The sequence below is a fragment of the Dendrobates tinctorius genome, unplaced genomic scaffold (genome assembly GCF_039654945.1).
Source record: "Dendrobates tinctorius isolate UK_male_01 unplaced genomic scaffold, ASM3965494v1 ptg000022l, whole genome shotgun sequence".
NCBI classification, from domain to species: domain Eukaryota; kingdom Metazoa; phylum Chordata; class Amphibia; order Anura; family Dendrobatidae; genus Dendrobates; species Dendrobates tinctorius.
This window is the reverse complement of record NW_027361690.1, coordinates 62106412-62130822: the sequence shown is the minus strand read 5'-3', so window position 1 is coordinate 62130822 and position 24411 is coordinate 62106412. Positions and strand designations below refer to the sequence as shown.

The window sequence follows — 24411 nt, the reverse complement described above, 5'->3', positions numbered from 1 at the left end:
TAAGTAACGACTGCTGCTGCATCGCTGCTGAGATTTGCCTGTTTGGCAGCTCACTAGTGACCATTTAGCGATGCACCAGCGATCCTGACCGGGTCGTATCATTGTCGGGATCGCTGGTGCATTGCTAAATGTAAAGGGGCCCTTATTCTAAAGGTTCCAAACAAAATAGCTTTCCTCAAGTTTTATGTAGGTTCAGTATTGTGTTTGGAGCCACAATGTCTCGCCTCCACTAATGAGCACAATCACTTTTTTCATTTTAGTGGTGTTCCTTTTCTGTCTGGGCCATATATCTGTGTGTATGTGCCAGTCTTTGTATATAATGCATCCTTTTATCTCTTCCACTCCCTCCCAACTCCTCAATTTCTATGACTCCGACCCCACGACTCCGACTCAGACTCCCTCATATCAGAGGTGTGGAGTTGGTATCCCAAACTTCCGACTCCAACTCCTCAATTTCCATGACACCGACTCTGACTCCCTCATATCAGAGGTGTGGAGTCAGGATGCCAAACTTCCGACTCCAACTCCTCAATTTCCATGACACCGACTCCGACTCCCTCATATCAGAGGTGTGGAGTCAGGATGCCAAACTTCCGACTCTAACTCCTCAATTTCCATGACACCGACTCCGACTCCCTCATATCAGAGGTGTGGAGTTGGTATCCCAAACTTCCGACTCCAACTCCTCAATTTCCATGACTCAGACTCCCTCATACCAGAGCTGTGGAATCAGTATGCCAAACCTCCGACTCCTCAATTTCCATGATACCAAATCCGACTCCACCAAAATGGACTCCGACTCCCCAGCCCTGCCTCTCAACCTTGCTTGTTACAAATATTCACTTAATTTTCCTGATCATTACTGCATAGTTTTGGCTTCTTCTCTGTTGGATCACTATGCAGAGGTACAGAGCGTGTCTGTCTACCCCTGAGAGCAGGAGAAGGTGGTCCAAACATTCCCACCATAGGAGAAATGGCAAAAATCGAATTTATCTTCAAAATTGCAAACTTTTTTTTACTGTACATTTTTTTTTTTTTTTAAGGTTTCAGAGAAAAATAAACAGCACAATAACATTGTGAAAAACATTCATGCAAACTTGTGATTTTTGAAATGTAATATTAATAAGAAGGGGAATAACAAAGGTGGAAAAGGGAAAAAGGGGAGAAGAATGCCTGAGCAGTCATATCATTTACAGTTAGCAGGACTTGTAAAACTGGAATCTATTCTTAAGGATATTTTGCAAAAATGTCATTTCAAATTCTCAGAGTTTCAAACATATAGATTTTTGAGTGACAACCAGTTTAAAAAATATTTCTCTTCTACCGACAAAAAGAATTCCCCCCTACTTGTCACGCTATCAGCTATCTACGTGATAGATAATAACTTGCTTATTTTTAGGGGATCCGAGACACCCAGCAATCCCACAAATTGGGCTCTGAAAATTCCCCATTAGCACAGGTTGATGACCAGCAGTTCCATAGATGATAAATGGAGCGTTTCAGGACCTCGTTCCTGGGAATCGCTTGTGGACCGCCAGCAGTCGCCAGCTTATCGCCTATGCCAAGTTGGAAATTAAACTTTAAATCCTTCTATTGGTTTCGGCACATTTAATAGGTTTTGTATTGTGAAAAAATGATTGTTTCTGGACATACTTTTTATATCAATTCCTCAAGTGTTTGCTGTGACTTAATAGTAACTAGTTTACTGCCCAGAGTTGGAGATCTGTCCTCGTGTGACAGCCATGGTGCAATGTAACAAGCAGTATTCCTGTATACGACCAGGACGGGTTTTATTCCATGGTGGCAAATAACGAAGCTTCAAGTGATGATGTTGTTGCACACGTTATATTACCTAGAAAGTGCTGTAACTTTTGACTTTATTTCTTAGTTTCTTCCCTGATGGGGGATTTTATAGTTGGAGGAGATATTCGCCGGTGCAGGCTCAAACTACAGTATATAGCGACGTTTAGTCGCGCACATGAAGCGGCAATGCCAGGACCAGCTTTCATTTTTTTTTCCTACGGCTGCAGTGTCAGCCAAAATATTTTTTCCATAGGGAACAAGGAATAATACCAATAAATCAATAGATAACCGAGACTTGCCTTGTACGCTGCTTTTAACTGTACAATAGTTCTTTCTTTGTGATTGCAATTAATAAGTAGTTATGCATTTGTAACTGCGATTTATGGAGGACTTCTGGAATACATCCTTATTTTTTGTTTCCACCTTCAGACCTAGTATAGCTAAAGGTGAAGAGGTGAGAGGTTGCTGAGAGGGGTCATATGGGGAGGTGAGCGAAAGTGCTGACCAGGCTTTCATGTACATGCAGGAGCTATTCTGCTGCTTCCTGAGAAAAGAACAACGAATCCATACTGTAGAAGTCCTATGAGAACACGTCGTGGAGTGTTTGATGCTTGTGCTTTTCTTGCTTGGGCTCTGTTCACACCCTGCAAGCTTTCTACAGAGTCTGCGATGATCACATGCATTTACATAGGGTCTGCAGAAATTCTTGCACCTGTCGTGGAAGTAGTCTCATTCAGATGACTGGAATTTCAGCCACAATCTGCAGCATGTGCAGAACTTACCTTTTGTCTGTTCCCAAAGTCTGGAGTATGTTATTAAGCAAACTTGGAGATTAAAGCGAATGTAAAACTGCGCTGCAGAGAATCCATTATACCATAGGAGACCAGATGCGGGTTTATTTGTCAACGCGTCTTCGAGGAAATCGTATCTCTTCGTCATGACAGACCGTAGTGATCATTCTGGTTTGTCCTGATGAAGAGGAATGATTAACTCGAAATGCGCACACATTAGTACTGATGCACACCCAGCTTTCCCAAGCTCATGAACAGTCCACTTTTTGCACTCTCGCTACAAAATAGCACAACCAAGCTATTTTCTCTTCTTGATATTGAGGGTGCTTAGAACTACGAGGGACAAACATTCACATTTTTTATTTAAAGAACCATGCCCGTTGTTTTTTCATTAAATGCATGTAATGTAGTATGAGGGTATTAATATCATCTACCACTGCTCTCTCGGGTGTCCAACACTGTTCTGCTTCTCTTCTCAGTGAAACACACTCTGTCAGCCCCCAGCTGTCAGTAATACCTGGCTAGTTATCGAAAATACAGGAGAACCCACGCCGTTTTTATATTTATTTATAGTGCAGGAGGCGGCGGGTGATTAACACTTCTATCAGCTGCTCCTGCTCTCACTGTTAGCGGCAGCAGGTGTAGGCTGATGGGAGTATTATTCCCATCAGCTTCCACCTTCTCTCGCTGTTATCAGTTGAATATAACTCTCATCATTCTCCGCTGCTCGTGCTGATTGCCGAGAGAGCATGGGAGAATGATACGAGCAGTCATCAGCACTCGGCGCCGGGGAACAGCGCTAGCCGTCCTGCTGCTTCCCTGGCGTCAGTGCATGTGGTACTGATGCGGCACATAGTTGCCACACTTGTGTCACAAGTACTACACACACGGGCACGGATAATCTCCTGTACCAGAAATATCAGGATGTCTGAAACCGGCCTAAGGCAGGGTTCACACATTGTGTGTCTGTACGGGGACTTATTGATTTGAGGATTCTGTGTCACTGAAATGTGAAAAAATCCACTTAAAAACCAGCATGTAACATAGGAAATGTCTGGCTGTTCCTTCCTTTGGTAAAAATCAACTTCTGCTACTGATTTCTATATATTTATTTTTTCTTGTGTCTTGAGTAGCACTGAAAAGTACACCACTGAAGCCTCAACATTGTTTGAAAACTTTGCTTTATGCGCAGTGATTTCATGTTGAATTGTGACTATGACAATTGTGATCCCAATGTTTAAATAAAATCCTTGATTTCTATAAATCTGTTATTCACACTTAGTTAATTCCTTTTGTCTTTGTTCTAGATACCGTGTCCTGGGTCATGAAGCTTAATCCAACACAAGCTCCATTGTATGTAAGTGAAGTTACTTTTGTTACTATTTGAGCTACTGAACAAAATACTTTGATTTAAAGCAACAAATATCATCTTATCGCTATGAAAGAGGAGATATTAGTAGGCTGAGATTACAGATTCACACATTAAATAAAGGTGACTGGACCTGTTAACATGCAGGTGACCATACACTTCAGGACCTGTTGGGCAATCGGCTGACGGCTATTGCTTCTGTACATAACCATATACAAGTGCGCTGAGCTGTGGGTGCAGGTGTTCTGAATTTGTGGAGCCCCAGGGTGCTTAAGCTCCAATCCCCCATAAAGTACCTTGTAAATTATTACATAATCTTTCTGCAGTACATAAATTCATATATGGTCAAATGGACATAGAGTAGACTGAGAAGGACTACCATTGGACTATGGGGGTGCAGGTTTTCCTGAAGTAGTTTTTAAGTGCGATTTGTAGAACCCCTGAAATGCCAAAATTGCTCAAATAACCAGAAATTTATTGATTTTGCAAATTACACTCAGGGAATTAACCTGCAGGCATAGTGATTATTTTGACCCCATGGATGGTTCCCAGAAATTAGTGGATGTTGCAGAGTGAAAATGATAAGTGTGCAATACATAGCGCACTGTTAGTGCTTCTGGAGACACAGATTTGTTAATTGGGTTGTCCAATACTTCTCATATTGAGCTTGATCATCAATTGTTATCTGTGGGGGTAAAATATACCTATGATTAGTTGAAACCGGCTCCAGCAACGGTCATAACTAAGCGATGTTCGTACAGTATATGGTGGTTAGTAGGAACTGCTTGCTGGTTGCACTCTACATGTTTGAAGGATATCAGGAAGTGATTAATAGAGTCTTTGATCCCAAACTGACAGTTATAACTAAGCATGTAGCCTTGTAGGGGATATAGCCCTTTACAAATCGCACCTTTAGGATGCGGTCACATGGTGTTTGACGGACTGTGATGCACAGACTTGACTGCTTGTCTTCCAACCTCAACTCCATTGCCTCATTGGCTTATTTGAAGCTGTGAGGTCAGCAGACTCGCAGCCAGCCCTGGCATCATGGTCTGAGTCCAAGACACTGTGTGAAGCTTTCCTTATTGGTCTAACCACTACCTCCATTTTTCAGAAACTAAAGTTTAATCAAGTATGCTAATTAGGGTGCTCCGTGCGCCTTTGTGGACAAGAGGCTCTATGCACTGGTCTATCCACTGGTTTTTAATGCCCCTATTTCTCCTACTGGTAATGACCAGCCATGGCCTGAGCTTTTTCTGCAGACTGTGTATGCTCCAGACTGTCACACCAGTAAGGGAGGTGGAAACATGCAAAACCAGTGGGCAGAATTTTGCACGGAGACTCTTTGTCACACCAGTAGTGCACTGAGCACCCTACTTAAATGTGTTTATACTTCAGTTTCCACGGAGTGTAGGCAGAGATTATATCATTAAGGCTTTGGTCAGATGGTCGTAGATTCTCTCATCCGAGCGAAGAATCGGATAGCACTCGCCCAATGTATACGCTCCTGTGAACAAGCCCTTAAGGTGTGAACTTTATAGGTGTTGTATGCCATACAACTGTGTCTTCTGTGTGATTTTACATTCTTTTAGACCAGTGTCTACTATGTGATATGTTTGCTCTTGGCTCAGTGTCTCCTACAGTATGTGATGTTTACACACCAGTACCAGTATCTCCTATGTGATTACTTGTATTCAGCTCGTTGTCTCCTATGTGTACTTACCCTCCTTGTGGAGTGTGTCAGTGACTGCCGTCTGGACATCTGTCAAGTCAGAAGTCTTTCCCCATGATTGTGGAATCTACTGAAACAGACTAAAGCCCCCGTTACACACTGCAATATCGCTAGCAATATCGCTGTAAAGTCACCGATTTTGTGACGTTGCAGCGATATTGCTAGCGATATCACTGCATGTGATACTTACCTCCGACCCTCTCCCCCGCTGGTTATCGTTGGTCGCGCGAGAAGGTCCTGGACCATTTCTCGTCGGCCACTTCCTGCTGGGCTTCCTGTGGCGCCGACGAGCGACGCGTGGATGCGGGCAGGAGGACGTCAGGATCGCCGCGTCTGATAGGTAAGTAGCGACCCCCGACCCCAGAGATGTCACTGGTGAGATCTGCCTGTGTGGCTGCTCACTAGCGACCACTTAGCGATGCACCAGCGATCCATATCGTTGTCGGGATCGCTGGTGCATCACTATGTGTAATGGTACCCTTAGGGACCTTTTTAAACGCTTAGGAAGCCTTTGCAGGTGTTTTTGTTTACTATTCTAATTTACTAAGAATAATGACTTTTGGGATTTCATTGGCTGTAATTTTGTATTGAAGAACTGAAATAAATTAACTTTTTGAAGATGATCTAATTTTGTGAGAAGCACCTGTATATGCTAATAAAGCAGGACTAGTCTAGTTCCTCCACGCTAGTCCTTGCCTGGTGGTAGTGTCATTATGCAGGGTGCTGCTCACCCAGTGAGGTGTAATTAGAAGATCCAAGACAGGTACAAGCTTTAGCCACAGCCGCCGGCTCCTGCCTCTGTGAACCTCTGCTCCGCCGCTTCCGCTCCCTCGCCGTCTTTCTGGGACAATTGACTCGTGTATAAGCCGAGGGGGGCGTTTTCAGCACAAAAAATGTGCTGAAAAACTTGGCTTAAATATGATATTTTGTTGCAGAATAGTTACGGAATTATCTATTAAGTGTCACAATTAGTGTTTTTTTTTTTTTTTTTTTTTTTTAGAATTATTGTTTTCAATTTTTGGCATAAAGCATAAGCACTGTATAACAATAACAAAAGTTTCTGAAGTTTCTTCCTTTGATGTCAAAACATTTTTTTTACCTCATTTCCTATCAGTGAATGAAGACAATATGTCATATTTAAAAGTTGAGAACTAATATAGGACTGACCTAGACTGATAACTATGTATCTAGTGTAGGCTACATAACGAGGAGCAAATGTCTCCCCAGACCGATACATTTTACCTGCAGTACATTGTAGCTGACTGTGGACAGACCTCTATACTATTTAGCAAACAGACAATTTCCTAGCCTGAATACTTTTGTAGCAAAACCTCAACTTAAAGGAAACCTGTCATGCTAGATAATGCTATTTAATTGCAGATATAGAGTTAAGCTGTAAGCAAATAGCGTTAGAAAGGTGTTCAGGTACTGTACTGAATGCGTGGCTACATGGAAAAAATTAACGTTACTTCTCCCAAGAGCCGCTGGCTTTCAGACTACAGTTGGAATCACGCCTTGGCACTTTGACTGACAGCTCCCTCTGCACTTTAAGGCTGTGTGCCCACATAAGCGTTTTTTAAGCGTTTTCACCGGCAAAAACACTTAACAATCGCTTAAAAGAAGCATCCCATTCATTTTAATGCATTTTGCACTTTTTGTGCATATTGATGTGTTTTTTCCCTTGAAAAAAACGTTTCGCGGTAAACGCAGCATGCGCATTAATTTTACGGTAAAGGCCGCGTTTTTAGCTATTTTCTATGTGTCTGGGGACGCACGGAAAAAAACACATAAACGCGCGTTTTTTGTGCAAAAAAATGTGCGGAAAACGCAAAAAACGTGCGTTTTCTGGGAAGGAGTCCGGTTTTCATGGAGAAATTTTCTGCATACGTGTGCACATAGCCTAAATGAGCTTTTCACATAATCAAAACATGTAATCTGCCCAAAGAGATAAGTGAATTTAAGCTAGAGAATGGGGTCCCTGGTTCCCCTATGGCAGCGATGTCAAACTCAAATGCACCGAGGGCCAAATATAAAGGCTTGGACAAAGTCATAGGCCATCCTTGACATTTATTTAAAAAAAAAGTCTACAATTGAAGATGTTTTTCCTTATAAATTATAACGAACTTCTTCATATGGACACAAACTTATAAAGGTTGTCCCACTAACATAGTACATTTTAAATAATAGATTTTAGCATAAAATATTGGAAAAATATACCGTATATAAGCCGACCCCCCCTAATTTTGCCACAGAAAACTGGGAAAACACATTGACTCGCGTATAAGCCTAGGGTTAAATGGTGGTCCAAGAAGATACTCCATAGATAAAATCCCCCATATGGTGCTGCACAAGGGTTAATGCTGGCCCAAGACGATGTTCCATAAATACCCCCCATATGCTGCTACACAAGGTTAATGCTGCCCCATAAGATGCTCCATAAATACCCCCCATAATATGCTGCTGCACAAGGGTTAATGCTGCCCCATAAATACCCCCTATATGCTGCTCCACAAGGGTTAATGCTGCCACATAAGATGCTCTATATTTACCCCCATATGCTGCTGCACAAGGGTTGATGCTGCCCCATAAATACCCCTCAAATGCTGCTGCACAAGGGTTAATGCTGCCCCATAAATACCCCTCAAATGCTGCTGCACAAGGGTTAATACTGCACCATAATTACCCCTCATATGCTGCTGCACAAGGGTTAATACTGCCCCATAAATACCCCTCATATGCTGCTCCACAAGGGTTAATGCTGCCCCATAAATACCCCTCATATTCTGCTGCACAAGGGTTAATGCTGCCCCTTAAATACCCCTCAAATGCTGCTGCACAAGGGTTAATACTGCCCCATAAATACCCCTCATATGCTGCTGCACATGGGTTAATACTGCCCCATAAATACCCCTCATATGCTGCTCCACAAGGGTTAATGCTGCCCCATAAATACCCCTCATATTCTGCTGCCCCATAAATACCCCCTATATGCTGCTCCACAAGGGTTAATGATGCTCCATAAATACCCGTTATTTGCTGCTGCAATAATAATAAAAAAGACATACTCACATCTCCGTCACTGAGGGCCAGGTGCCGGTGTCCTGAGCCCCTGGCATTGGTGAGATTTACCAGTCCCCGTTCCAAGCCGTGCACCGCTGTGTTTCCCGGATCTCTGCATTGACAGCAGAGGGCGCGCACTGACTACGTCATCGCACCCTCTGCCGTCACAGCAGGAGGACCCGGAGACACAGCGGTGCACGGCTTGGAATGGGAACAGGTGAATATCACTCTGCCCCCGTCATATTCACCCCTCCTAGCGCAAGGTCTTCTCTGCAGCGGCAGCCCCTGCTTCTCTCGCTGCCGTCTGCTTCCTGCATTCAGCTGGTCACGTGGTACCACTCATTAAACTCATAAATATGCACATATTTATGAGTTTAATGAGCGGTACCACGTGACCACTGAATGCAGGAAGCAGACAGCAGAGGGAGACGCAGGGGCTGCAGAGAAGTGCCAGGAGAGATAAGTATGGTCTCTGACTCTCTGACACCCCCTCCCCCGGTATATGACTCGTGTATAAGCAGAGAGGGGGACTTTGAGCCCAAAATAATGGGCTGAAAATCTCGGCTTATACACAAGTATATACGGTAATGTTATACAAGAGCAGTAAAAAGCATGTGGTCCAATAAACTAATTTAAATATGTAATGACAAAGAATAATACTGATAATAAAGTATGGTGCCAACAAAAGTGACCCCAAACACAATATGATATCACTGTGCATTCTTCCACTGTAGGTATAATGACCCTACTGTACTCCTCTCTATCCCCGACAATATAATGGCCACAAAAAGTGCTCCATACAGGTTAATGGGCCCAACATAATCCTATATACAGTATAACGGGGCACTAAATTGCTTTCCATACAGTACAATGGCCCCACATAGTATTCTATACATTAAAATGCCCCCAACAGTGCTTCACACAGTATAATGGCCCCACATAATGCGCCATGCAGTATAATGGCCCCACATAATGCGCCATGCAGTATAATAGACCCCACAAAGGGCTCCATACAGTATAATGGCCAAAGTGTTCATACAGTCTAATGGCCCCACATAGTCCTCCATAGAGTATAATGGGCCCAACATAGTGCTCTATACAGTATATTGGGCCCATCATAATGCTCCATACAGTATAATGGGCAAAACATTGTGCTCCATACAGTATAATGACCCAACATAGTGCTCCATTCAATGTAATGGCCTCACATAGTTCTGTATACAGAATAATGGTCCAACATGGTGCTCCATACAGTATAATGGGACCAACATGGTGCTCCATACAGTATAATGGGCCTGACATAGTGCTCCATACAGTATAATGGGCTCAACGTAGTGTTCCAGTATAATGAGCCAAACATAGTGCAGCTTACAGTAAATGACCCCACAATTTAAAAAAAAAACACCCCTGCCCGTTCCCCCACTGCTCCAGTCTCTTCATGGTGTCTTCAGATCTTCTGCGGATCTCAGTGCAGCTGGTGCGATGACATAATTACAGCGAGTCTGCTGTACCAAGACGTCAGATGCGAAGGGTGAATGATAATAGAGGGAGTGTCAGATGACGTTCATTCCTCCATCCTTGCTTCCAACTGTTTCTGCATCTAGGATGCCGATATAGTTAAAAGTGCGACGCCAGGTGGGGGACATGCCTGATGTCGTGGGACAAATATGCTCCCCTTGCTGGCCAGATTTGACCAGCGGGGCAGAGTTTGATGTATGTGCCCTATGTAATTGGAGCTGAAGTGTGTATGCATGACCTTTTGTCTGTGAGATTGCAAGAGATGGCCAAGTGCTGTATGTGACTATTTTCACCAGTCTTATAGACTTATAATGAGTGGCATGCACATGCTGGACCTCCTTCCCTTTCAAATGGACTATTATAGAATATCAGAGGTTCATTGTGTCTGTGGTTAGAGCCGCACCAACCAACCAAGCATATAATACCTATCATGTGGAGAGGTTATAAGTCAGAGGTGCGCAACCTATGGCTCATGGACCGTCATTCCATTCTGTATATGGCAGAAGACATGAGACACTGCTCTGGAGCAGGGCTGGAAAAGCACGAATCGAGCACCTGGTAGTACCGTATATGAGTGACAATCACATGGAGACTGGTTCCTTGACCCCTGTTTGGCACTCTAGACTGGCATATGTGAGTTAGGCCAGGTTCACATTGCGTTAATGGCCCTGCGTTCAACGGGATCCGTTACATAGAGGCACTAACGCTATGTAACGGATGCGTTAACACACCCATTGGCTGCAGTGATACGAACGCATCCAAACTCATGCCAATATCGGCATGATGCGTTACTTCATGACGCAACCCCGAACGCTGCAGACTTCATGTGTCATGAAGTAACGCATCATGCCGATATTGGCATGAGTTTGGATGCGTTCGTATCACTGCAGCCAATGGGTGTGTTAACGAATCCGGTACATAGCGTTACTGCCTCTATGTAACGGATCCCGTTGAACGCAGGGCCATTAACGCAATGTGAACCTCGCCTTAAGCGTAGGCTTCCTATCCATTCCACTCTTAATAATCTTATTTTAGTGGAATTGTGAATGCAACAACTACTACACCTATTATCTTCAGTGGGAGAGTGTGCAGGGTCTCCTCTTCTCTAGATTACTCATTGGTAGTGGAGAGCTCCACCATTTTCCAGATTTGTGGGAGTCCACGTGTTTTAACCGGCATTTTTGCGACCTTCATCACATGCCACAAACGTCTTAAAAGGTAATACTCGTTTAAGTTTTACTGAGGCCCCTGGAAGTTGTATAATAGAACTATGTGGCCCTCTGACCAGTAAAGGTTGTGCAGTCCTGTTACAAGAGTTAAAGAAAAAAGTGTTTCTTGTGATTTTTTTTTTTTTTTAAATCTGCTTGGGGAGCAAACGCGTCTCTTGTGTGTGAAAAAGTAATGTTTGTTTATTCCCCCAAGGCAATAAAAATACGCCAAAAAAAATGAAAAAATAACATATTCAAATTGGTCACTAAGCTACGGGTCAGTGAAACCCGACCGCAATTCAGAAGCTTTACGTCAATGTTTCTCAGATCACCATCGAATTGTATGTCTGATCTGCAAGCATCAGAATAAGACCCGCTCTAAGTGTCATGGACTCTTGAATCTGTGATTGGAAACTGCTGTTCGAGAAAGCCATGATACGGAGGCATTTTTACATCCTCATAGCGGCCTATAGTCAGTGTAGCCTAAACCCTAAACCGGTCCATATTCTGCCCTGCCATTGTAGCCTCTGGACGTAAGTGACAGCTGAGATCTTGTAAATGTTTAGGAATCAAAGCACAAGTATATTCGCATCCTGCATAACAGAAGCCATGTTACAGTACTAAAATACCAAATGTTTCCGTATCCCAACCGGTGAATTACAAGGTTCAGCTTTTTCCATCAGTCCTCATGCTTTCTCCACTCCTGTACAGATCGGCAGTATTATACATACTTCATGTCTCTTCTTCTAGGAATAGTTTCCCATCCAGTGGCTGCTTCTTTCCTGTACTTTGCTTTGAGTTATCTCTAAAAGAGACGCAGCACGAGTCTTAAGATGGTATAATGCGTCATTCAATAACCGCTGAACAGGTCATTTCATGTGACCCAGATAAGCACCACCAAGGGGGCCTACTTCATGTTCTGGGAAACCACCCTGCTCTGTTGCTTTCCTCTATGGAGTCTTGGCATGCAGTATGCTCAGTTCATTCAGCTGTTACAATCCTAACATAATAAGACAACTAAAGGTTTTTTTTATATATATATAAATATACTCAAATCTACTTGCAAATTAGGCTATGCAAATAGCCTATTCACAGAGGAAGAAGACAGGAACTGTAGTGCCACCTATTGGAAGTGGCAACCTAGAAGTCAATATCAAATCTTTGACGGGCCTTTCCAAATGACTTAGGATCATACGCCAAACCAAAAATTCCATTTGCTGACATATGTTTCAGGGGGTTTGTTCCTCAACGTTGCAAATCAAGATAATTGATTTGGCTAGGTAGGTAAAAGGCCACTGACCGCAAAGCAGGGCTGTGGAGTCGGAGTCGGTATAAAATGGACCGACTCCTAAAATATACAGTGGGGCAAAAAAGTATTTAGTCAGTCAGCAATAGTGCAAGTTCCACCACTTAAAAAGATGAGAGGCGTCTGTAATTTACATCATAGGTAGACCTCAACTATGGGAGACAAACTGAGAAAAAAAAATCCAGAAAATCATTGTCTGTTTTTTTTTCATTTTATTTGCATATTATGGTGGAAAATAAGTATTTGGTCAGAAACAAAATTTCATCTCAATACTTTGTGATATATCCTTTGTTGGCAATGACAGAGGTCAAACGTTTTCTGTAAGTCTTCACAAGGTTGCCACACACTGTTGTTGGTATGTTGGCCCATTCCTCCATGCAGATCTCCTCTAGAGCAGTGATGTTTTTGGCTTTTCGCTTGGCAACACGGACTTTCAACTCCCTCCAAAGGTTTTCTATAGGGTTGAGATCTGGAGACTGGCTAGGCCACTCCAGGACCTTGAAATGCTTCTTACGAAGCCACTCCTTCGTTGCCCTGGCGGAGTGCTCTGGATCATTGTCATGTTGAAAGACCCAGCCACGTTTCATCTTCAATGCCCTTGCTGATGGAAGGAGGTTTGCACTCAAAATCTCACGATACATGGCCCCATTCATTCTTTCATGTACCCGGATCAGTCGTCCTGGCCCCTTTGCAGAGAAACAGCCCCAAAGCATGATGTTTCCACCACCATGCTTTACAGTAGGTATGGTGTTTGATGGATGCAACTCAGTATTCTTTTTCCTCCAAACACGACAAGTTATGTTTCTACCAAACAGTTCCAGTTTGGTTTCATCAGACCATAGGACATTCTCCCAAAACTCCTCTGGATCATCCAAATGCTCTCTAGCAAACTTCAGACGGGCCCGGACATGTACAGGCTTAAGCAGTGGGACACGTCTGGCACTGCAGGATCTGAGTCCATGGTGGCGTAGTGTGTTACTTATGGTAGGCCTTGTTACATTGGTCCCAGCTCTCTGCAATTCATTCACTAGGTCCCCCCGCGTGGTTCTGGGATTTTTGCTCACCGTTCTTGTGATCATTCTGACCCCACGGGGTGGGATTTTGCGTGGAGCACCAGATCGAGGGAGATTATCAGTGGTCTTGTATGTCTTCCATTTTCTAATTATTGCTCCCACAGTTGATTTCTTCACTCCAAGCTGGTTGGCTATTGCAGATTCAGTCTTCCCAGCCTGGTGCAGGGCTACAATTTTGTTTCTGGTGTCCTTTGACAGCTCTTTGGTCTTCACCATAGTGGAGTTTGGAGTCAGACTGTTTGAGGGTGTGCACAGGTGTCTTTTTATACTGATAACAAGTTTAAACAGGTGCCATGACTACAGGTAATGAGTGGAGGAAAGAGGAGACTCTTAAAGAAGAAGTTACAGGTCTGTGAGAGCCAGAAATCTTGATTGCTTGTTTCTGACCAAATACTTATTTTCCACCATAATATGCAAATAAAATGAAAAAAAAACAGACAATGTGATTTTCTGGATTTTTTTTTTCTCAGTTTGTCTCCCATAGTTGAGGTCTACCTATGATGTCAATTACAGACGCCTCTCATCTTTTTAAGTGGTGGAACTTGCACTATTGCTGACTGACTAAATACTTTTTTGCCCCACTGTATAATAAATTGGGTACAATAGTTCAATGCAGAATATGCTGAATATTTTTTCATAGGAATTTGGGAAAGTTATGAATGTCCTATAAATGGCTGTTCTGTTCCTGATCTAAGGCTACATTCACACACAGCGTTTTTGCTGCGTTTTTTTGAGGATACGTTTTTGAGCTGCAAAAGCAGATCAGCTTTGTAAAAAACCGCATCACCTGAAAGTTTTTTGAGCTCGTAGATAATGTTTTCAAAAGCAAAAGCAGATTAGAAAAGCACCACACCAACTGACATGCTCATTCAGCCCAAAAACGGATCCTCACAAAACAATGTGTCTGAATGTCATATCTTGAAACCCATTGACTTTGCTGGGATGCCCAGAGTCACTGCATTTTACTGCAAAAAACGGATCCACAAAAACACCGTGTGTGAATCATGGCCGTAGCCAGCGAGGGGTAAGGGGGGGGGGGAAGCTGCCCCCCCCAGAAGCAGGGGCACGCACCTATCAAAACTCGTATGCTGCAGTGCTTCCGTCCTGCACCGGCTCCAGACTGCAGGGGACAATCTCCCCTCTTCTGTCCTGTCTTCTGCCGTCTTCACCAGAGAGAGGAGGGGGAGGGATGCCTGCCCCTGCACAGGATCCGATTCCTGGGCCCTGAGCTGGAGAAAGTGAGAAAGTTCTGCACACGCTGCAGCTGGCAATAAGAGAGAGTCTGCAAGAGGGACATGCTGGAAATCTGATTGGAAAAGTGAGGAAATTGGTTATTGCCGCCAGAACCCTTAAAATTGATTCCATCTTGAAGAAACGTGCTGGGAAAGGGACAATTGTCGATCAAGCCACTCGGTGGGGCAGCACTTATTTAATGATTGAGCGATTGCTTGAAATAAAACCGTTTCTTATAGATATCGCGAACCTTCAGGTAACCCTAAATGAAGGTCAGTGGACACAGGTGGCTGAATTGAAGGAATTGCTTAATCACCCATTTACCGTGACTAAAAATTTACAAGGTGAGGATTTAACTCCTGGCATTTTCAGAATGGAGTGGAAGAACTTGCTATTTTGCCTGTCCCAAAGACGAGGTTTAATCGCAGATGGCATTTCTGCTTCAATGAAACGGAGAGACACACCGCTATTGGAAAATAAAATTTTTCTGGCCGCTGTTTATGTGGACCCAAGTCATCATATACTGCTTGATGATCACCAGCTTACTAAAGGAAAAGAAGCTCTGACTGAGGTAGCAGTTAGGATGAGTGGCCTACAGGAGGACTGCCAAGCGCAAGAGGACTTGAGTCCTGACAGTGCTACTGCTGCCATATCTTCATCCTCATCAGATGAGGAGTTTGGCTTTGACAAGTATTTGGATGACATGGAGCAGGCAAAGCGTTGCCGCAAGGAGAAAGATTTCACTCCGTCTGCTATAGCAAGCAGATTGACCATATTTCAGCAAAATGTTTCACTTGCTCTCAAAGAAATAGAAAAATTCAACCGTTCATCAAAACTGACTGTGCACGAGGCAATTCCTTTATACCCGGAAATTGTTAGAGATGTTGCTCATGTGGTTATGGCTTTGCCTCCAACCCATGTTAGTGTAGAGAGGTTGTTCTCTAGCCTTAAAATTATTACGTCAGATTTGAGGTCATCTATGAAGGAGGATCTGATGGAGGCAATTCTATTTCTTAGAACAAATTCATAGACTGCACAAATGTTATTTAGTATTTTTTTGTTGAAAACTGTTTTTTTCCACTTACATAGTTTAGTACATAGTGAGATAGATATAGATATATATATATATGTAATACATATTACATAGTGTATTACATATTTACAATGTATTAGTTTTTTGTGTTCTAAAGTTGTATTCCAATAAATATATATTATGTTCTATCTAAATATCTTGATTATTGTATCATAAAAAAGATTAAATGTCTGATGTTCACATTGTACTACAATTCACTTAAATATAAGCAATATATGTGGGAGTTGGAGTCGTTGTAAGGGAAATTGAGGAGTCGGAATTGGAGTCGCAGGTTTGGCCTGACTCCACAGCCCTGCCACAAAGGTCCATCAGTACCATCAGAGAGGCGCCTGTTGGGTCCAATATTTTTCCTCCGCATGTCAGCAACCCCAAACATACAGCCAAAGTCATTAAAAACTACGGACTAAAGATCAACAGAGTCCTGAAATTGTTGATGTGTTCCTAGTAGCCCTCTGGCTTCGACATAGAGTATGAGTGGGATCACAGGAAAAGGCCGGAGGATTTTCACAAAATCTGTGGTTAGTTCTCCAGGATGTTTTGAACAATCTCCTTGAAGAGTTCCTTCAAAACCTGCATGTAAGCGTACCTTTTAGACGGAAAGGATGGTTGCACCAAATATTGATGCGATTTCGTTTTCTCTTGATCATTCCCTTTGCATTTTGTTAATAGTTGTTTTTATCAATTAACTTTGTGTTTTTGAAAGCATTCTTACTTTTCAGCATTCATTCCACACTGTATATTGCCACTTTTACATTTACATATTGCTTCTCTATACATATAAGTTTAAGAATTTGATGAAATATAGCAAAAGTCGTCAATGTTTAAAGATGTGTCCAGGGAGCCAGGGAGGAGCCTATACACAAAAGACAGGAATCTTGGTATTTTAATAAAAATGTCAAGTGTAGTTTGAAATTGGTTGTACTGCAGATTTAAAAGGGCAAGAAAATGAGGAGCCAGGACAGAAACCCCAATTTGTCTAGCCAACACTAAAGGCCTGAAGGCATCCTGCATAAAAATGTGCAATAAAAAGATGATTATGTATAAAATGCATGAGGTATTTCTGATATTTTTTTTCCAAACTAGGCAAGCTCGCAACCCACGTCAAGGGTTCTCGTTGTCTTGCAAATTCCTCCATTAAAGAAACTGCCCAAAAAGAACAAAATTGGAAGGGAAAAAAAAATTTGCCCGAAAAAGGCAGTCTCACAATATCTACGCACCTCAGGATGTGGCATAAACCCATTATAGAAGCAGTGACAGCACAGGTCCAAAATACTGATGAAACAAGTTACCATTCATGGATAGGGTGGTAGTCTAGTGTTATGAATACTCACAGATCGGGCTTGTATTAGGCACCAGTCACACAGATGTAGTGCGCAGTGTCTGGCTTACAGCCTATTAGTGATGCCACACTGTTCAGTCAGGTGGGTTGACTTACCAACATGAGGTCATAATCCCAGTTCTCGGGATCAGTTGGACCCTCAGCGATTGTAAAGTCACCCCCTATCTCGTGGAGAGAGGATAACTTTTAGGCTGTGTTCACACACAGCTTTTTTTAGCGTTTTTACCGCGGTTTTCACTATAAAACTGCTATAAAACCGCTAAAAATAAGCTTCTCAGTCCTTTCTATGCATTTTGCACTTTTTGTGCACATTGATGCGTTTTTTACCGCAAAAAAACGCATCGAGGTAAAAAAACGCAGCATACTCATTAATTTTGCGGATTTTTCAGCGGTTTTGGCTTCTTCCATGCGATTTGAAACCGCTGCGGAAAAAAACGCATCAAAAACGCGCAAAAAACGCCGCGCAAAAATAGGTGCGGTTCCTGGGAAGGGATTCAGGTTTTTGAGCAGAAATTTTCTGCAACGTGTGCACTTAGCCTTAATCTTGAACAGCCCCTATACTTAAGAGTATTCCGGTAGCTACCCTTCGGCTTGCAAGCAGCGCATGATGTCCCTGCCATGCGCTGCTTAGAATCATTAAGCTGCTGGCATCAGAGCAGGACGCTGCGAGGGAGCGCTGGGAAGATAAGTGTAATTTTTTTTTTTTTTAATGTTTTCTGATGGGCCATGCATACCAAGATGGGGGTGGGGGCCAATCATACCAGGATAAGGAAAGGATAGGACCATGCATACCAGATCCAGGATGGGAGCCCATCACATCATACCAGGATGCCATTAAAGAGAAATGAATATTTATTCCCCTCCACACCCATGGGTGTGGATTGCAGTGAATATTCATTTCTCTTTAGCAGCGGTCACAGGAGTTAGCAGCAGCCTCTGTGACCCGCTGCTCTGCCTAAATCACTCCCCCACCTCCCTACCTCCCCACCACAGCTGGTAAATCCCCCCACATTTTTGGAGGAAAAAAGTGAGTATAGTATGAAAAATACGATACATACCACCAATATATGGATGGAAAATGCTCTAACTGAATGAGGTCTAGTTGTGATAGTGAATGAAAAAACAGCATTTTTTACATCTGTAATAAAGCAACCAAAGAAATGGTGTCTTCTGAAGTAAATGAAAATATTAATGTGAATGTCTGTTAATATATAGTGTATCTACCGTAATAAATATTACAGATACATACTTTTTTTTTTTTTTAGAAGATGGTAAGTGTGGCTTCCGTTCAGCTACTGTTCAGCTGAACTTTTTAAGTGCAACCACATTCCTCTTCCTTTTGATAGAGGAATGGAAAAGATAAGCTAATCTTTGGCATTGAGACTTGACTCCTTCAATGTTTTATGGCTGGCCTAATATTTGCTCTTGTACTATCTCACTTGCTTCAGGTCCTGTTGTTTTTAGGGTCAAATGGGGATATCGGTGTGAGAGCCAAGTGTCTGTGATGTATGCCAGAGATTTGGTGATTACGAGGTTTTGCTTGCACCATGTTTGGATTCTGGTAATCGTTTTGTTTTAGCAGATTCACATTCAGATCGTGTTTTTTTTTGGGGGGGATCTGCTCTTAACCTTTTGATTACCTTTTATCAATTTAGACGGATCCAAACGGTAATGTGCAAATGGTAATGTATCCAAACTAATGATGCTGTCCAGTGGGATCCATCTGCTCATTGACATCTGTGGTGGGATAGTAAAAATTCTTAGTCTTTATTATATTCAGCTATCTTTAGTGACTTTCAAATTGTTTCAGCGGCGCCTTCGTATATTTGACTTGATGAAACTTTCTGAATAGTGTCTTAGAACCTCAGGAAATCCTTTTTACCACTCATCGTCGAGCACAAAAATAGGCTTGGCTTATCTGTCTGGTCAGTACCATTCTCGCCCTTATCGGTCAGTGAAAGGAGCACTACATCTCTCCACATGCAGTGACTTTGACCTTCCCTTGTACTATTGACCCATCTCAATGCCTCCTAATCTCAAGTGCTTACAGCTCTGTCTTGATATCAGGAAAGGTGAAGTAATTCGGAAATATATAAATAGTTGAGACTAACCAGATGAGATGTTGGCTGCTTAGCGAGCTAGCTAGCGAAACAGCAGGGCCGCTTAATGGTAAATCAGATTAACTAGGGCATGCTCTGTATGTTCTCGGCTCACCCTATGCCTTCTTGCACGTCTTATTCATTCACAGCCACTTTTGTCATGTTGGTGATTTATTAATGGTTTCATCCTGTAGTGAAAAGATCATTGTTTCAGCCGTTTATACATAGATTCATTATGGTAGCCCGTCAGGCGTTCACGTTGGCTACTGGGCCGCAGCCACCAGGGCCTTGAAGAAAAGCTCTCTACAGCCGCCTTTGGCCACAGGGTTCACATTTTTGGCACATTAACATACTGTAGTCTCTATTCAATATGACACGGCAGCTGTTTATACTTTCCACTCCATCTGAAACTTAAGGGAAAAAATAAAAGCCCGTAGTCTTATCTGTAACTTGTGGAGAATTTAGCACAATGATTTCTAGGTATGTTCTATGTACGCGGAGGTTAAGACGTTCTTAGGGCGTCATTTTCCATTCAGTAGTTTTTGCCTGCCTTGGTCGCGATGCTAACTAGATGTTCACAAAAGAGCTTGTTGAAAGATACCAGATGGTTGTCCGGGATTACAGAAGTGAGTGTAAAAATATACAGCAATCCGGCATGAGGTCTGCCCATGAGGCAGAGCTACTATCAGGGCTGAGCTGGCTATCGGGTCATGAGAGAACCTGCAATGGGTAAGGAATTTTAGGCTCCTACAGTAATTGCAGCCTTTTATTTCATATGCACTGTCTTGCCATAAAGTGCATCTGTCATGAAACATTCACTTTTAAAATTAATGTTAAATGCCATACTGACCTTTATAGTCAGGAGGCGCTATACCTGCTCTATGGTCCTGCAAACTGTAGGTCACAGGAGTCTCATGCTTTCTTCCTCTTCTCAATGTTTTGTAAAAGGAGGCAGTGGTATCGTCTGACCATTAACAAATTGGTAATAAGGTTGGTGCTGTATGACCAGAAATGTATGAAATTTGGCTGTGGCTTGATGTTGCTACTAAAAGTTGCGCTAAAGTGATACTGTTTTAGATTAGGCACAGAAATGTTGGAAGAGAGTTGCAGTCACACATAACTAGAAGCCCCCATAAGGGTATGTGCACACGGTGCGGATTCTGCTGCGGGTCCACAGCAGATTTGGGTGTGTTGTACTGTACCATTGTTTTCCAGGACGTCCACCTGACAGCACCATGGTGGACGTCCTTCTCCTCCTTACAGGGACAGGAAAGCACACGAGAGGTTAAAAGGCCCCGTCCCACCCCTTTCCCTCAGTGTCTTTCCTGTCCCTGCACGGAAGGACATACGAGAGGAGCAGGAAGATTACCTGAGGGCGCAGGGGGATCGGGCGGCCGGTCCAATCCTTCCCCCTGTCAGGATGCCCAGGGCCGACACTTCCCGGTGGGGAGTCCCTCTGCCCCAAAGCCAGGAGCAGGACGTCGCTCCTGGAGGAAGCCGCTCCTCCCGGTGGGAGGCTCTCGGCTCCAGGCCCGGGTCCCCGCAGGCAGCGAGCGATGCCAGCGCGACATACAGACCGCGCGGCGGTTGCGTCTGAAAGCGCTTGCCCCGCACGCAGCCGGCGGTGTGGGCGCCGGTGAGAGAGATCCCGGGGCAGCTGGAGCCGGGTCCCCGCAATGGGCGCCGCCATTGCAAGACGCTCGGTGGGCGGGGCTTCAGAACAGGAAGCGGAAGTGGCCGGCACGCTTCTATCACGTCACGCGCCGATTTGAAAACAGCGCGCCAGCAGCCTGGGCACGCCAGCAGCTCGCCGCATCAGCAGCTCTCACCGCACGCCAGCCGCTCACCGCAGACCCAGGAGTTCACCGCACGCTAGCAGCTTACCGCAGGCAACAGCTGCTTCACTGGTATGGACCCAGAGGCGCCAGCCGACAGAGGGGTAAGTGCGCCTGGCGCAATCCAACCCCCACACTGCCTTCCCCGCAGCCCAGGACAACTGACCCGACTATCCCTGTTCTGTATCGTACAGGAGAAGGGTACCCCAGCCCCCCCGACAGAGGTTAAGGACTCGGTAAAGGCCACATCTAAGTCTGTCAGATGCCCGGTTTGCAGGGTAAAGCTGCCAGACAACTATTCCAAGACTCTCTGCGGACCCTGCACTTCAAGGGTCGTAAGAGACGAGCAGCCGTCCCTCCTGGCCGAGATGCGATCCTTGATTCGGGAGGAAGTACAGGCCTCCAGATCCAGTCTCTCACGGCAGCAGTCCCCTAGTCCGGGGCCAAGCCGGAAGCGGCCGAGGTGGGAGATGGAGCTAGCCTCGGAGACAAGTTCGCCTGAAGGGTCAGACCCCCGGGACTCGGATCCCGAGGAGGGGGAGATCCCGACTGACAGGTGGGACCAAGGCAGGAAACACCTGTTTAAGTTAGAGGACACCGAGGACTTGGTGCAGGCGGTAAGGAACACCATGCAGATAGAGGATGTTCCAAAACCGCAGTCCCGACAGGACCTGATGTTTGGGGGACTGGTCGCTCGGAAACAAACTGTGTTCCCCGTAAGCGAACACATTAAGACAATGGTCCTAGAAGAGTGGAAAGAGGCAGAATGGCGACTTGTACTGTCTCGGGACTTTAAGAGACGACTGCCCTTTGACCCAGAGGAAACACGATTGTGGGAGGAAATTCCTAAAATCGATGTTCCTGTAGCTAGGGTGACCAAAAAAAACGCCATCCCCTTCGAGGACTCATCAAGTCTCAGAGACCCGATGGATCGGAAGGCGGATATTCTGTTAAAGAGAACATGGGAATTGGCAGCTGCCCTTACTAAGGTTAACATAGCAGCCACCTCAGTGGCCAGGTCCATGTTCCTATGGGTGGGGCAGTTGGAAGAGCATTTATCCAACAAGACCCCTAGATCTGAGATCCTAGCTTCCCTCCCTCTGATGAAATCAGCCACTGCGTTCCTTTCAGATACATCGGCCGAATCAGTAAGATTCGCAGCCAGAAACAGCTCCCTTTCCAACGCAGCTAGGCGAGAGGTTTGGCTGAAGTCTTGGTCTGGGGATAACGCTTCAAAGGCAAAGCTTTGCTCCATCCCCTTTTCAGGCTCAAGGGTGTTCGGGCCAGCTCTAGATAGCATCCTAGAGCAGGTGTCTGACAAAAACAAGGGGTTTCCAGAAGAAAAACCCAAGCGTCCCCAGTCCTTTCGTAGAGGGTCCTTTTTCAGGAGACAGACCGATTTTAGGAGCCTGGGTAGATCCAACAGGGGCTCCTTTAGAAACACTCAGAGCCAAGGGGGGAGAAGCAAGGCCCCTCTTTTCGCGTCATCCTCCAGGTCTAGAAGGCAATGATGCCATAGGTGTCGGGGGAAGACTGCGACGGTTCGCAGCAAGGTGGCGCCAGGTAACCCAGAACCGGTGGGTCCCCAGAACCATCACAGAAGGGTACAGCATAGAATGTTATTCCCCTCCCCCCGACAGATACATCGCCCCCACCGTAGTCCCGGAAGACTCTACCATGTGGGCAGACCTACAGGACCTGCTCCGGTCAGAGGTCATAGTGCCAGTTCCGCAGCAGGAGAGGGGAAAAGGTCATTACTCTTCCCTATTCTCCATTACAAAACCATCTGGCGAGGCCAGAACAATTATAAACTTAAAACCCCTAAATGCCTGGGTGGTATACAAAAGGTTTTGAATGGAATCAATACGCTCAGCGATTCAACTTATAGACAGGGATGCTGTCATGTGTACTCTGGACCTGAAGAGTGCATACTATCAGGTCCCCATCCATCCTGCATCTCAAAGCCTATTAAGATTTGCAATCAGTCTACCATCCCGGACCTGCCACTTCCAGTTCCAGTGCCTTCCGTTCGGGCTGGCTTCGGCCCCCCGAATATTTACGAAGCTGGTAGTGGAGGTGGTAGCCTACCTGAGAAAGCAGGGAGTCATTATAATACCGTATCTAGACGACTTTCTCCTAGTCGCAGGATCAGAAGAAAGGCTCATCCAGGACAGAAGCCGAACGATCAGAACACTGGAGTATCTCGGCTGGCTGATCAACGACCAGAAGTCAGACCTAAAACCAGAAAGCAGGAAGATCTTCCTGGGAGTCCTTCTGGATTCAAGAGACAGAATATCCCGGCTACCGAGAAAAAAGCAGCAGACAATTCAAGACAGAGTCAAGGGACTACTGAGACACCGCTCCTCCATAAGAGGTGCAATGGAAGTTCTGGGTCTGATGACGGCTTGCATTCCATGCATCAGATGGGCCCAGTCCCATTCGAGGCCCCTGCAAAAGGAAATCCTCGCAGGATGGAACAGGCGTCAGGATTCTCTCGACGGGCCCATATCCTTACCAGACACGGTAAGAAGATCCCTGCGGTGGTGGATACAGCCCCAGAACTTACAGGTGGGCGTGCTATGGACAACCTCGCCGTACGTGGTAATCACCACAGACGCCAGTACGTTTGGATGGGGAGCCCACGTAAAAGGGAGAATTTTTCAAGGAAGATGGCCGGTCAGCATCAGAAGCAGATCCTCCAACTTCAGGGAGCTCTATGCGGTCTGGGAAGCCCTGCGTCAGAACCGGTCGGTAGTGAGAAATCGACATGTCCGGATATTGTCCGACAACACAACGGCAGTCTCATTCCTGAAACACCAGGGAGGTCCGAGACATCGACCACTCCAGGCACTCGCAGGTCGAATATTCGCCTGGGCAGAAGAGGTGGTCCTCTCCATAACGGCAATCCACCTAGAGGGTTCTCAGAACGTAGTAGCAGACTATCTAAGCAGA

General features: G+C 44.7%; 1 protein-coding gene across 3 annotated transcripts in view; it reads left to right on the top strand.

Annotated features, from left to right (window-relative positions):
- Window positions 1-24411, top strand: part of AKAP13 (A-kinase anchoring protein 13) — a 250169-nt gene that overhangs the window by 52065 nt on the left and 173693 nt on the right. For all 3 annotated transcript variants that reach the window (XM_073568737.1, XM_073568735.1, XM_073568736.1), the window contains exon 2: window positions 3902-3951. In XM_073568737.1, the coding sequence (XP_073424838.1) occupies window positions 3919-3951 (33 nt within the window). In that variant the 5' untranslated portion in view covers window positions 3902-3918. The remainder of the gene's footprint in view (window positions 1-3901; window positions 3952-24411) is intronic.